Source organism: Neofelis nebulosa, chromosome 9 (genome assembly GCF_028018385.1).
Source record: "Neofelis nebulosa isolate mNeoNeb1 chromosome 9, mNeoNeb1.pri, whole genome shotgun sequence".
Lineage (NCBI taxonomy): Eukaryota > Metazoa > Chordata > Mammalia > Carnivora > Felidae > Neofelis > Neofelis nebulosa.
In genome coordinates this window covers 67,253,512-67,268,560 of record NC_080790.1, presented here as the reverse complement: position 1 = coordinate 67,268,560, position 15,049 = coordinate 67,253,512, and the positions used below count along the sequence as shown (strand labels likewise).

The 15,049-nt window shown below is 38.7% G+C and overlaps 1 protein-coding gene across 7 annotated transcripts in view; it reads left to right on the top strand.

Annotated features, from left to right (window-relative positions):
* EML6 (EMAP like 6) overlaps positions 1–15,049 on the top strand; it is a 281,271-nt gene that overhangs the window by 150,870 nt on the left and 115,352 nt on the right. For all 7 annotated transcript variants that reach the window (XR_009248631.1, XR_009248632.1, XR_009248633.1 and 4 more), the window contains exon 8: positions 13,447–13,648. Coding sequence is in view for 4 of the 7 variants with exons in the window: in XM_058684097.1 (XP_058540080.1) it covers positions 13,447–13,648 (202 nt within the window). In the remaining 3 variants the exon portion in view is untranslated. The remainder of the gene's footprint in view (positions 1–13,446; positions 13,649–15,049) is intronic.

Here is a 15,049-nt window from a genome sequence, read left to right as displayed (position 1 = left end):
TTATCTGTCGGAAGAACTAAGTATTTATGGAGAGACTGAGTTGGTCTCTGAGAGAAAATGTTCACATCTCATTAAGTTTATATTGTAAACAATGAAAATGTAACAACTCCTTCCCTCCTTCTTTCTCCTCCCTCTGCCCATATTTAGTCAGAAATTATCCATATCAACTTTATTCTATTGCTTTTGCCTTCTGTAAAGCCTCTCCCATATGTTGATTAGTTGAGTGGAATCTTTTTTATCAAATGAAATCTGCTATGAAACAAATTGTGAGGTGCTGAGGGAAAACAGAGGTGGGATCCTCAAACTCTGACTCTTGGTCTCTTGATTTCCCACCCTCTCCTTGCCAAACCCTGTAGGCCCTAGGGAGGAATCCAAGAACCCTCTGGACACAGTCTGAGAACACAGTGGGCGCTGTATAACTTGACAGGCTCATCAGTCTTCACTGAGTTGTAAAGTTTTTCTTTGTTCCTAAACCTCTTTTTAAAAGACAAATCAAACATTGTAAAAATGTTAACATTTGTCACTTCCAGGTGGCAGATAGTTTTTTATAATCTTGAAACTTTCTGAATCTGTTCCCCAAAATAAGTAGGTACAAGAATAGTCGGGGTGGTGGCGAGAAAAAACTGTTTGTATACTGGACCAAATAAAATGCCAGATCTCTGGGAGAAATTTCAGTTTTTGAGCCATTTAGCCTCATGGAAGAGGACGTGCTGTTGGAGGCCATGGGGAGAACTGGCATACTCATGCTTACGGGACAGCCACAGGTGCCAGGCCTGCTCAGAAAGGGGGAGTCGTGAAGACAGTGGAATTAGGAGGGGATTGTGGTTTGGCTCTTTCAATAACAGTTAAACACACTGCTGAGACCTGTGCATATATCTGTACGTGTCCATCATTTTTGTTGAGATGTAATTGATATGACATCATCTCAGGTGTACATAATGATTCAATATGTGTATATATTGCAAAATGATCACTGCAGTAAGTGTAGTTAATGTCTGTCACCACACAGTGACAATTTTTTTTTCTTTTACTGCGAACTTTTAAGATCTACTCTCTGATCAAGTTACAGATATACAACACAGTGTTGTGAGCCTATAGTCGTCATGTTGTTTGTTACATTCCCAGGACTTAACTTATTTTAGAACTCTATGTTTGTATGTTTTGACTACCTCTTGCCTACCTCGCACCCCCACCCCACACCTGAACAACCACCAATCTGTTCCCTGTATCAGTGAATTCGGGTTTGCTTGTTTTTTAGATTCCACATAAAAGTGATTTCATATAATATTTGTATTTCTCTGACTTATTTCACTTAGCATAATGCCCTCAATTGGTGTCTCCTTTTTTATGGCCGAATAATATTCCTGTGTGTGTATGTATGCATGCATGCCACATTTTCTTTATTCCTTTATCCACCGATAAACCCTTAGCCCGAACATGGAAGCAGCCTATTGTAAATAATGCTACAGTGAACATGGAGTTTCGTTTTCCTTTTGAATTCGTGTTCTTGTTTCCTTTGGGTAAATATCTGTCTGTTGAATTGCTTGATCATGTGTTAGTTTTATTTTTAATTTTTGAGAAACCTCCACGTCGCTTACTACAGTGGCTGCGCCAGTTTACCTTTCCGCCAGCGGTGCACAAGGGTTCCCTTTTCTCCACATCCTCACCAACACATGTTATTTCTTGTCTCTTTAAATGATAGCCATTGTGCAGTAGTATCTCATTGTGGTTTTGATTTGCATTTCCCTGATGATGGGTGATATCCAGCACTTTTTCATGCATCTGTTGGTTATCTGTAGGTCTTCTTTGGAGAAATGTCTATTCACATTCTCTGCCCATTTTTAAATTGGATTCTTTATTTTATTTTATTTTTTTGCTTGAGCTGCATGAGTTATTTATGTATTTTGGATATTCACATCTTATCAGATATTTGATATGCCAATACTTTCTTCAGTAGGTTACCTTTTCATTTTGCTTTTGCTTTTGCTTTCCTTTGCTGTGCAGGAGCTTCTTAGTTTGAAGTAGTCTCAGTTGTTTATTTTTGCTTTTGTTGCCTTTACTTTTGGTGTCAGGCAAAAAAATCATTGCCAAGAGTGACTTCAGAAAGCCTACGTTTCCTTCTAGGAGTTTTATGGTTTCAGCTCTTATGCTCTTTTTTGTTTTTAAATGTTTATTTCTTTGTTTTGAAAGAGAGTGTGTGTGTGAGTGTGAGTAGGGAAGGGAGAGAGAGAGAGAGGGAGAGAGAGTCCCAAGCAGGCCCCATACTCAACATACCACAATCACCATGAGATCACAACCTGAGCTGCATTCAAGAGTCTGATGCTTAACCAACTGAGCCACCCAGCTCATATATTCTTGAATCCATAAGGAGTTAACTTCTATGTATGGTGTAAGATAGTGGTCCAGTTACATTCTTCTGTGTGTGGCTGTCCAGTCTTCCCAACACTCACTATTGAAAAGACTGTCCCTTTCCCACTGTCCCTTGATTCCTTTGTCATAAATAAATTGACCATATATCTATGGGTTGCTTTCTGGAGTCTCAATTCTGTTCCACTGATCTGTGTATCTCTGTTTATACCAATATCATACTGTTTGGGTTACTGTAGCTTTGTGATAGAATTTGAATTCAGGAAGCATGTTGCCTCCAGCTTTGTTCTTAAGATTGTTTTGTCTATTCAGGGTCTTTCGTGGTTCCATACAACAAATTTTAGGGTTGTTTATTCTACCAAAAATGCCATTAGAATTTTGATAGGGATTGCATTGAAACTGCAAAGTGCTTTGTGTCGTATGGGCATTCTACTTATTTTAACAGTCTTAATTTTTTTCAGTTCATAAGCATGGAATATCTTTCCATGGATTTGTGTCATCATCAGTTTTTTTCATCAATGTCTTATAGTTTTTAGTGTACAGGTCTTTTACCTCCTTAGTTAAATTTATTCCTAGGTATTTATTCTTTTTGATGCAATTATAGGTGGGTTTGTTTACTTAATTTCTCTTGCTGATAGGTCATTTTTAGCATATACAAATGCAGCTGATTGGGGGTATTGATTTTGTATCCTGCAACTTCATTGAATTTGTGATTAGTTCTAAATTTTTTGTGATCCTTTAGTGTTTTCTATATATCAAATCATGTTATCTGCAAATAGTGACAGTTTCACTTCTTCCTTAACAATTTAGGTGCCTTTTACTTCTTTTTTTTGCCAAGTTGCCCTGAGTAGGACTTTCAAATACTACACTGAATAAGTGACAAGAGTAGGCATCCTTATCTTGTTCCTCATCTTAGAAAAAAGCTTTTAGCTTTTCCCCATTGAGTATAATGTTAGCTGTATACTTGTCGTATGTGGCCTTTGTTATGTTGAGTTACGTTCCCTCTATGTGTGCTTTGTTGAGAGTTTTGATCATAAATGAATAATGAGTTTTGTCAGATGCATTTTCTGTATCTATTGAGATGATCATATGACTTATATCCTTCACTTTGTTAATGTGGTGTACCATATTGATTGGTACATAGATGTTGTACCATTCTTGCATCCCTGGAATAAATCCCTCTTGACCATGGTGTAAAAATCTTTTATGGTATTGTTGAATTCGATTTGCAAAAATTTTTTCATGACTTTCAAATCTATGCTTATCAGGCAAGTGGCCTATAATTTTTTTTAATGTATATAATTTACTGTCAGATTGGCTTACATACAACACCCAGTGCTCATCCCAACAAGTGCCCTCCTCAGTGCCCATCAGCCAGTTTCCCTCTGCCCCACCCCCTCATCCACCTTAGTTTATTCTCTGTATTTATTTATTTTAATTAATTTTTAAAATTTACATCCAAGTTAGTTAGCGTATAGTGCAACAATGATTTCAGGAGTAGATTCCTTAATGCCCCTTACCCATTTAGCCCATCCCCATTCCCACAACCCCTCCAGTAACCCTCTGTTCTCCATATTTAAGAGTCTCATGTTTTGTCTCCCTCCCTGTTTTTATATTATTTTTGCTTCCCTTCCCTTATGTTCATCTGTTTTGTATCTTAAAAGTCCTCATATCAGTGAAGTCATATGATACTTGTCTTTCTCTAATTTCGCTTAGCATAATACCCTCTAGTTCCATCCACATAGTTGCAAATGGCAAGATTTCATTCTTTTTGATTGCTTAGTAATACTCCATTGTATATTTATACCACATCTTCTTTATCCATTCATCCATCGAGGGACATTTGGGCATTTTCCATACTTTGTTGTTGATAGTGCTGCTATAAACATTGGGGTGCATGTGCCCCTTCAAAACAGCATACCTCTATCCCTTGGATAAATACCTATTAGTGCAATTGCTGGGTCATAGGGTAGTTCTATTTTTAATTTTTTGAGGAACCTCCACACTGTTTTCCAGAGTGGCTGCACCAGTTGGCATTCCCACCAGCAGTGCAAAAGAGATCCTCTTTGTCTACATCCTCGCCAACATCTGTTGTTGCCTGAGTTGTTAATGTTAGCCATTCTGACAGATGTGAGATGGTATCTCATTGTGGTTTTGATTTGTATTTCCCTAATGATGAGTGATGTGGAGCATTTTTTCATGTGTCGGTTGGCCATCTGGATGTCTTCTTTGGAGAAGTGTCTATTCATGTTTTTTGCCCATTTCTTCACTGGATTATTTGTTTTTTGGGTGTTGGGTTTGATAAGTTCTTTATAGATTTTGGATACTAACCCTTTATCTGATATGTCATTTGCAAATATCTTCTCCCACTCGATTGGTTGCCTTTTAGTTTTGCTGATTGTTTCCTTTGCTGTGCAGAAGCTTTTTATTTTGACAAGGTCCCAATAGTCTATTTTTGCTCTTGTTTCCCTTGCCCCTGGAGACGTGATGAGTAAAAAGTTGCTGTGGCCAAGGTCAAGGAGGTTTTTGCCTGCTCTCTCCTCAAAGATTTTGATGGCTTCCTGTCTTACATTTAGGTCTTTCATCCATTTTGAGTATTTTTGTGTATGGTGGTAGGAAAGTGATCCAGGTTCATTTTTCTGCATATCGCTGTCCGGTTTTCCCAGCACCACTTGCTGAAGAGACTGTCTTTATTCTATTAAGTATTTGTCAAAGATTAGTTGGCCATATGTTTCTGGGTCCATTTCTGGTTTCTCAATTCTGTTTCATTGATTTGAGTGTCTATTCTTGTGCCAGTACCATACTGTCTTGATGATTACAGCTTTGTAATATAGCTTAAACTCGGGCCTGTAAGTTTTTTTGTGAAATCTTTGCCTGGTTTTTATATCGAGTTTATTGAGGCCTCATACAATCAGTTTGGAAGGGTTTCCTCCTCTTATATTTTTTGGAAGCATTTCAGAAGGATTGATAATAATTCTTTAAATGTGTAGTAGAATTTGCCAGTGAGGCCATTTGATACTGGGTTTTCCTTTGCTGGAGGTTTTTGATTGCTGATTCAATTTCCTTACTCAGTATTGGTCTGCTCATATTTTCTACTTCTTCATAATTCAGTCTTGGTAGATTGTATGTTTCTAGGGATTTTTCCATTTCTTTTAGTTTGTCCAGTTTGTATGTATATATGTCTTTATAGCAGTCTCTTACAATCCTTTGTATTTCTGTGATATCAGTTACAAGGTCTCCTCTTTCACTTCTGATTTTATTTAAGTCCTCTCTTGTTTCTTGGTGAGTTTAGCTTAAGGTTTGTCTATTTTGCTTTTCTCTTAACAAAAAAAAAAACAACCAAACAAACAAAAAAACACCCAACTCTTAGTTTTGTTGCTATTGTTGATATTTTGTTGATATTTTCTATTGTCTTTTAGTCTCTTACTTAATTTATTTCTGCACTGCTCTTTATTTCCTTCCTTCTCCTTACTTTGAGCTTCATCTGTTCTTCTTTTTCTAGTTCCTTGAAGTATAAAGTTAGGTTGCTAATTTAAGATCTTTTCTGTTATTTAATGTAGGTTTTTATCTCAGTGAACTTCGCTCTAAGAACTGCCCTTGCTGCATCTTAAAGGTTTTGGTATGTTGTATTTCTATTTTCATTTTTAAAAATTTCTTTTGATTTCTTGTTTGACCCATTGATTGTTTAGTAGCATGTTGTTTCATCATCACATATATGTGAATTTTCTAATTTTGTTCTTGTCATTGATACCTAATTTCATACCTTTGTGATCAGAAAAGATGTTTAGTATGATTTCAGTCTTCTTAAATTTGTTAAGAATTGTGGCCTAATGTGTGATCTATCCTGGAGAATATTCCATATGCACTTGAGAAGAACTCACCTTCTGTTGCTTTTGGATGGAATGTTTTTTAAATGTCTTTTAAGTCCATCTGTCTAATGTGTCATTTAAGGCCATTGTTTCCTTATGATTTAATGTCTAGATCATCTATCCTTTGAGAAAAGTAGGGTATTAAAGTCTGCTACTGTATTGTATTGCTGTACATATTTATCCATTTAGGTCTGTTAATGTTTGCTTTATATATTTAGGTTTTCTTGTGATGTGTGCATAAACATTTACAAATATGTCTTCTTGCTGGATTGACACCTTTATCATTATATAATGACCTTCTTTGTCTCTTACTGCAGTCTTTGTCTTCAAGCCTATCTTGTATAGGTATCCCAGATTTCTTTTGGTTTCTGTTTCCTTGGAATATCTTTTTCTATCCCTTTAGTTTTAGTCTTTGTGTGTCCTTAAATCTGAAATAAGTCTGTTGTAGGCAGTGCATAGATAGGTCTTCGGTTTTTTTTTTATCCATCAGCCACCCTGTGTCTTTGGATTGGAGAATTTTTTCCATTTACATTTAAAGTAATTATTGATCAGTATTACTGTCATTTTGTTCATTGTTTTACGACTATTTTGTAATTCCTTTGTTCTTCTCTTGCTTTCTTCCTTTGTGATTTGATGATTTTCAGTAGTGGTATGCTTAGATTTCTTTATCTTTACTGTATCTATTACAGTTTTGTTTTGTGATTGCCATGAGGCTTTTACAAAACAACTTATAACAGAATATTTTAAGTTGATAATAGTTTGAATGCCTAATAAAACTTAACATTTTTACTCCTCCCTGCCCCCCTATTTTGTTTTTGATGTTACAACTTAATATCTTTTTTCTTTTGTCCATTAACAAATTATTATAGTTATAGTTTTTATTATTTTTGTCTTTTAACTTTCATACTATCTTTATATGTAATTAACCCACCACCTGTACAACATTAAATTATTCTGAGTTGTACTCTATATTTGCCTTTACAGATGGGATTTAGACTTTCTTATGTTTTCCTATTATTGATCAGTGCCCTTTTATCTCAACTTGAAGAAGTCCCTAGAACATTTCTTGTCAGGCTGTTCCAGTGGCGATGAAGTCTTTGAACTTTTAATTGTGTGGTGAAGTCTTTCTCTCTCTTTCAATTCTGAAGGACAACTATTACAGGTAGTATGTTTTTAGTTGGCAGTTTTTTTCTTCAGCAAGTTAAATATATTGTGCCAGTCCCTCTGGACTGCAAGGTTTCTGCTGAAAAATCTGCTTTAAGTCTTAAATTGTTTTTCTCTTGCTGGCTATCAGATTCCTTGTCTTTAACTTTTGACACTTTAATTATAATGAGTCATAGTATAGGTTTCTTTGGGTTACCTTATGTGGAATTCTCTGTGTGTCCTGGATCTGGATGTCTGTTTCCTTCCCCATGGTAGGGAAATTTTCAGCCATTATTTCTGCAAATGAGTTTTCTGCCCCATTCTCTCTCTCTTCTCCCCTAGGACCCTTATAATGCCAATGTTAGTCTACTTGATATTGTTGCATAAGTCCCTTAAGCTGTCTTCACTCTTTTTCATCCTTTTTTCTTTCTGTTGCTCTCATTGGGTGCGTTCCACTGCCCTGTGTTTGAGTTTACTGATGTTTTTCCTTCCTCATCTAGTCTGCTGTTGAACCCCTCTAGTGTATTATTCAGTTATTATATTCTTCATCTCTGTGATTTCTCTTTCGTGCTTTCTTATAGTTTTAATTTCTTCATTGAAATTCTCACTTTGTTCATGCTTTGTTCTCCTGAGTTTAGTAAACATCTGAATGGCTGTTATTTTTGAACTCTTTATCAGGTAGATGACTTATTACCAATTCATTGTGGTTTTTTCTGAGATTTTTATGTTGTTCTCTTGAGCATGTACTTCTGTTTGTTCATTTTTTCCTTGACTCTCATTCTTGGTTTCTCAGTTTCAGATAAAACAGCCACCTCTCCAGTCTTAAAGAGATGGCCTCATGTAGATGAATCTTATTGGGTTTTTTTAAGTTTTTTCTTTGTAATGTTTATTAGAGAGACAGAGCATGAGTGGAAGAGGGGAAGAAAGAGAGGGAGACACAGAATCTTAAGCAGGCTCCAGGCTCTGAACTGGACGGAGCTGGACATGGGACTCGAAATCACTATCTGCAAGATCCTGACCTGAGCTGAAATTGGATGATTAGCTGAGCCACCCAGGAGCCCCTGAATCTTACTGTTTAACGCTGCCCTAGCTCTTGATTGTCTTTCGAACCTTTATGATGGTATAAACAGCCTACTTCGTTCTTTGTCACTTCTGGTAGTTGAAGGTAAGCTAAGACCTGTCAGTGTCCCAAAAGGTAGGATCTTAGCACCTATATTCAATCTGACTGGGAGCCAGACCTCAGACAGCGGCTTTTTTTTTTTTTTAATTTTTTTGACGTTTTATTTATTTTTGAGACAGAGAGAGACAGAGCATGAACAGGGGAGGGGCAGAGAGAGAGGGAGACACAGAATCGGAAGCAGGCTCCAGGCTCTGAGCCATCAGCCCAGAGCCCGACGCGGAGCTCAAACTCACGGACCGCGAGATCGTGACCTGAGCTGAAGTCGGACACTTAACTGACTGAGCCACCCAGGCGCCCCGACAGCGGCTTTTAAAGTAAATACATGTAGCTATTTCAAAGAAAGAGCCAGAGATGGGCATTTTTGTTTGTTCTCTCTGCACTGAGCCCTGGGGTGATAGCTAGTTAAGAATTTTTTGTTTGTTTGCTTACCCTGCCATTGCATCTGTGAACACAAGCTCTGGTGGCTTTCAGAACCAGGTTATCAAGAGATGAATCCTTTGAGGGCAAGGTACAAAAGCTGGGGTCCCAGACCTGTGCATAAGCTCCTTTCTTGGAGACATTGATGACCTGGTAGGACAGAGGGACAGTGTAAAGATGGTACCCACCGGCCTCCCTGATCTCTGGAGAGGATTGCATTCAACCTCTAGATGTGTATTTATTTAGAAGTTGGCCCTTCAGGCCACAGCTTTGAAGATAAAGTAATTGGACTTTTCTACAGAAAGATGGTACCTCAGTCTTCTTTGTCTCTGCTGCCTTAGGGGGTAGTTGATTAACAATGGTTTCTCAGATTTCTCCATTTGCCTCTGGGTGTTGTATGTAAGTGACGAATCACTGAATTCTGCTCCTGAAATTAATATTGCACTGTATGTTAACTAACTAGGATTTAAATAAAAGTTTGAAAAGGAAAAATAAATAAAAGTAAAATATATTTTATAGATAATAAGGGAAATTTTATTGTGAACTGGACGATACCAAGTTTTGTCAAGTATGGTTATGGTACTATGGCTATATCAAAGGTCCATATTATTAGAGATGCCAACTAAAGTATGGGAGGTACAAAATTATATGATTACTGAAATTTGCTTTTAAAAGAAAAAAGAAATAGAGGCTTATGTGGGAAAATTTGATAATTATTAAATCTGAGTGAAGGATAAAACATAAAACTGTTTTTCCATTTGTTACAGTCCTGTAGGATCAATGAATGTAGGCACTGCTGGCGGAAAGTTCAAGGGGTGACCCTTGGGCAGTAGCCACAAAAACCATGGTGCCCCTTGTATCTTTCCTGGAGATAACAGCAAGCTGGAAGGCAGAGGGAAGTGTCTATGTGGCACCCTCCGGCCTCTTCAGTCTTTGCGGAGTATTTCAGTAGGCCTCTAGATGTGTGCTAGGTTAGATGCCTGCCCTTCAGACTGAAACTTTAAGCAAATAGGCCTGTTTCACTGAAAGACTGGGTATTTCAGCTACCCCTGCACCAGACCCTGGAATATAGGCACAGTGAACCCACTGTTTTTCAGTTTGCTATAACCTTGTGGATCTTGTGGATACAAGCCCTATTGGCTTTCAAAACTAGGTATTTGGGGGGTTCACCTCTCAGGTGCAGGTCTTAAGTAGTGGAGTGCCAGATGTGGTGTTTAAACCCTCCACTTCTCAGAAAGAAGCTCATAGTTGTGAGCTTCCCAATCGTGGGTTACTGGCCCAAGGGTGGGATTTATATTGAGATTATGTCTGAGCCTACCCTACTCATTTAGATGTGAGGGTTTGTATGTGTGTGTGTGTGTGTGTGTGTGTGTGTTTTGTTGTTTGCCTGATACATAGGAATTGTTCAAGTACTTTTGGATTTCTTTCAGAGGGAATTGTCCCATATGTCGCTGTCGATTAGGTGTGACCATGGGAGGAGGTGAATTCAGGATCCTCCTACATTCCGTCTTGAACCAGAACCTTGTATATATCATTTTAATTGATTTTTGGTGTATAAATGTCTGCTTAGAAATGTCTTGCTCCTCTTTAGAATGTAATTTTCAATAGGGCATGGGCTGGCTTGTTCACTGTTCAAGCTCTGGTCTTGGGCACATGGTAGGCACTTAATAAAAATTGTTTGAGTGAGTCAATATATCCCTCCTTTAAATGGTTCCATTGAGGATGAGGATATTCTTTTATTTCTTGGTCATCTCCAAGGACACAAGAAATGTTTGTGATTCTAATGTTTTATTTTATTCAGCCATTTTCATTGAGCATGTACTACATGTCAAACACTGTGGTAGGTACTGAGGATACAACAGTGTATAAAACTGAGAGAACTCCTGTATTCACAGACATTAGTGAGATGAAACAGACAATAAATATAATAAAAAGTAAATTATTTGAGATTTTACTGATACTGCCGTGGAATTAACATCCCTCTTTACTTCCTGTTTTCTGAAGAACAAGGTGTTGTACCTCTTCTGGAATAAAATCATAGGTGATCCTAAGGGAGGATCTGCTGGGAGGACAGCAGGGAGACACATTGACTCCCCTCCTGGAAGAAACTGGACTGTGTTAATTAGAGAGTGGTAACTAAACCTCTAGAATAGAAAAGCGTGAGAAAGAGATAAGGACAAGAAAGGGACAGGGCAAAGAGATTGTTGCTATAAGGCAGAGTTGCCTGCTGCTAAGCTGCCTGCCCTGTCATTCTGCAGTCTTCCTCTGGCTGCTTTCACCACGTCCCTGTCCATCCCAACCTTGAAAGCCTGTCACGATGTTTGCTAGAAAGGTTTTGAATGACCCTGAACTAACCGTTGCCAAGGTATCTCTACTTACTAAAAGCAGGAATAATAAATCTGCCGGTGTGCTTTCTCCTTCCATTTCAAGACATGTAACTGCATTCAGAGCAAGGGGTAAAGAGAGTTACTGCGTGTAAAAATAGGCTTGTGCCTCAAAAAAAAAAAAAACAACTTTTTTTTGTAAATAAATGCATCATCTCATCGGATCCTTTTAAGGCCACTGTGAATTGGTTAAAGTGAGGATTACAAAGTGTGCCCATATACCCCCAGTTAACCCTTCTTTTGTCCCAGCATCCCATTTGCCTTAGCATTTGTCCTGGATTTTTTTTTTTTATGGACTTAATTTTTTTAGAGCAGCTTCAGGTTCACAGCAAAATTAAATGGAAGGTATAGAGATTTCTCCTATCCCCCCTGCCACCATGTATGCCCCGCCTCCCTGACTATCCACACCCCCCACCGGAGTGGTACATTTGTTACCGTGGGAGAAGCTACATTGATGCATCATCACTCAAAGCCTGTAGTTGGCATTAGAGTTCACATTCAGTGTTGTATATTCTGTGCATATTACATGCATAGTAACATGTATCTACCATGATAGTGAGGAGTTTCAGGGCCTTGGAAATCCTCTGTGCCCTGCCTATTTGTTCCTCTGTTCTGGACTTTTCATTTTGTAATGCAGTGTCACTATAATTTTATCTTTGAAAATATTTTGATAGAACTTTTTATTTTAACATGGTAAAGCTGCTTTCTTGGTGAAAAAAATAAACATTTTTGAAGTATGTAAATTTAATTTGACTTTCACAGTAGTCACAATTTGGATGATAAATTACATGGTCTCCTTAATTATAGTCTGCATTTAATGCAGAGAAAAACTGGTCTCCAGAGAGAAAGGGACACTCCTGGTGTGTCTGGCCAGTCAAGTGTAGAACAGGACTAAAGACCTGTCCTCTGACTTCTGGTACTTTCTACGCTGAAGACACGAAGCCCACTAGGGAGACGACTCAGATCTCAAAGCTTACCACATCCCTGCCTTATTTACAGTACTTATGAAAGTGGGATTCTATCTGTATTTCTAATTCAGACCTGAGAAAACTCACCAAGTGAATAAATAATGTACCTGGTAAGCATCAAAACTGACAAGAAGTTCAAGAGATCACAAATCAGACAGGCAAATAAAGACCTGCCTGGAGAGTATGAAGTACTCCTGAGGTGGAAGATTGTGTTTCAAAGAAGTACTGTGCCTTTAGAGAGCATTGTATAAAATGTCAAGTGGGGGAAGAATAGCATCTTCACTGACAAATGTTTGATGGTATTTTGAGACTGAAATCAGTTTCATTTGCATATTTCTGGGACATGGTACATCTGTTTATCCAGCAAAATGAGTCTAGGTTCTGATCATAGTAAACTTACCCGATATGACAATTAGCCATTCTGGAGTATCACCCACATAGAATTTTAACATAGCGTTAGGGGCGCCTGGGTGGCTCAGTCGGTGAAGCTGTCCCACTTTGGCTCATGTTATGATCTCGCAGCTCATGAGTTTGAGCCCCGCATGGGGCTCTGCGCTGACAGCTCAGAGCCTGGGGCCTGCTTCTGTGTCTCCCTCTCTCTCTGCCCCTCCCCCACTGGTGCATGCTCGTTTGCCTGCGCACGTGCTCTCTCTCTCTCTTTCTCTCGCTCTCTCAAAACTAAAACTAAACATTAAAATTTTTTTGTTTTTAAGGTTTAATACAGTGTTAGCATCCTAAAGACTGAAGTGACTGTTAACTTTTCCGTAGTAAATCAGAAGTACATTATTTCAAAAGGGGATAGGTTTTCATAAAGACCTATTTCTTCTCATACTCATTTTAAGATGTAGTATTTCACATGCATCCTGATGTAAAAACACATGGTTATCCTAAGTCAGACGGGAAAGAGTGACTACTCATGTGTAAAATCCAGATGGTGAGGAGTAAGGAAATGGTAAATAATACAGGATGGCGTGTGGTGTTGGTGTTTCTCCTTCAGGAGTTTTTAAGATGTGTTACATTAGATGCTATCCTGGTGAAAGGACATGTAGGTGTTTTCCTTTCTTCGTCAATGGTGTGAATACACGCTTTCATTTTATTTAATTGCTTGTTTCCCTCAGGCCTCTCCATCCGGAGCGTGTGCTGGAAAGCAGACCGCCTCCTAGCAGGGACCCAGGACAGTGAGATATTTGAAGTGATTGTGCGCGAACGAGACAAGCCAATGCTGATCCTGCAAGGCCACTGTGAGGGGGAGCTCTGGGCTCTGGCCCTGCACCCCAAGAAGCCCCTGGCTGTGACGGGAAGTGACGATCGCTCTGTCAGGTGAGGCCTTGGCATTGGCAGTCGTCATGCACTGACTGCTTTGGGACAACAGAGTTACTGTGCCCAAATTTGCTTGTTACGTAAGAGACGGATAAACCACAGTGTAGAACCACACGTGTTCCAAACAGAACGTTGAGACACTGAGCCCAGCCACACTTGGCTTCTTAGCATTTTGTTGTTGCCGCCTTTCTCTGGCTGTATCTTAAGTCGTGAAAGTGCTCTGAGTGAGTGAAAATACACTGCTCCTGGTTAGATAGGCTCCCAGGTCTCTTTCAATCAAAGATAAGAGCTCAGCGCATTCATCTGTGCTAAGATCATATTTGCCCCTCATATGCTGGGTCATCTGCAGGGGGCTGCACACAGCATTTCTGTTTTCTCCTACCTTCATCTCCACTGGTGAATTCATGAACTCGTCTTCAAAAGAACTTAAGTTCTGATTTTCAGAGTTGCCTTCAGTATGTGAGTAAACAGTTCTTTCTTTGCAAATTCTCGAATGGAATTTTGGACATTGTCCTCAAATCAAAGGAAAGTGCTGGTTCCTGAGAAAATAGGCAATTTTATTAGGGCCTCAAGGATTCTTGCTGTGGATCATTTGTTATTCTTTGAGAGCACAGCATTGCATAAAATGAGCGATACGAGGACACCTCTGATGTCCTTGTGACTGTTGAAGGACTGAACACAGGGTTTAGAAGTGTGTGATGAAGTTTGTTACACTGACTTCAATATTTTTGTATTTACTGCTGACCTTTAAATGTGCCCAATGACAAGCAGGCCAGAAAGAGTGTATGCCAGTGGGAGGGAGAGGCTGGCCCATCAGTTTGTTGATTGATTACTGCTTCTGGGCTCTAGTAGCTAAATTAGAATTTTGTAGACTAGAAGCAGGTTCCTGCTTCTCCCTTGCTCTTACTCTGTATGTCTGTGAATCTGATCAAGACATGGTGTGCTCATTACTGAGGTATAATTTTAAAAGTAAATCCATTTTGTGATCTTTACCGGGCCCTGAAGCCCCATCAATCTAAAGATCAGTGAAAACACAGTGTGTCTCCATGTGGCATCAATGTTTATTTGGCTTAAGTTTCTCTTTACCCAACTTCCTCCTCTTCTCTTCCTTTTCCTTCCTTTACTCTGAGCTTTCCCCAAACAGGCAAAATGGTACCACCAACTTACTCAAACACCTGAGATACTCGATTTATATTTATCCAGGTAGAAATGATTTCAAGAAAGTCTTTGGCTTTTGTATTTCGACAAATTAGTTGAGTCTCAAAATTGCAAACATCTCCAAGGAGCTGGCTGTCAGAATTTGTCTTATTCCTCTTAACCATTAATTTGGCTCAAATGACAAATGTTATTTTACACTGAGTATTGAAGTTTAAGAAGGGTCTGACTCCTAATTTCTTGAGC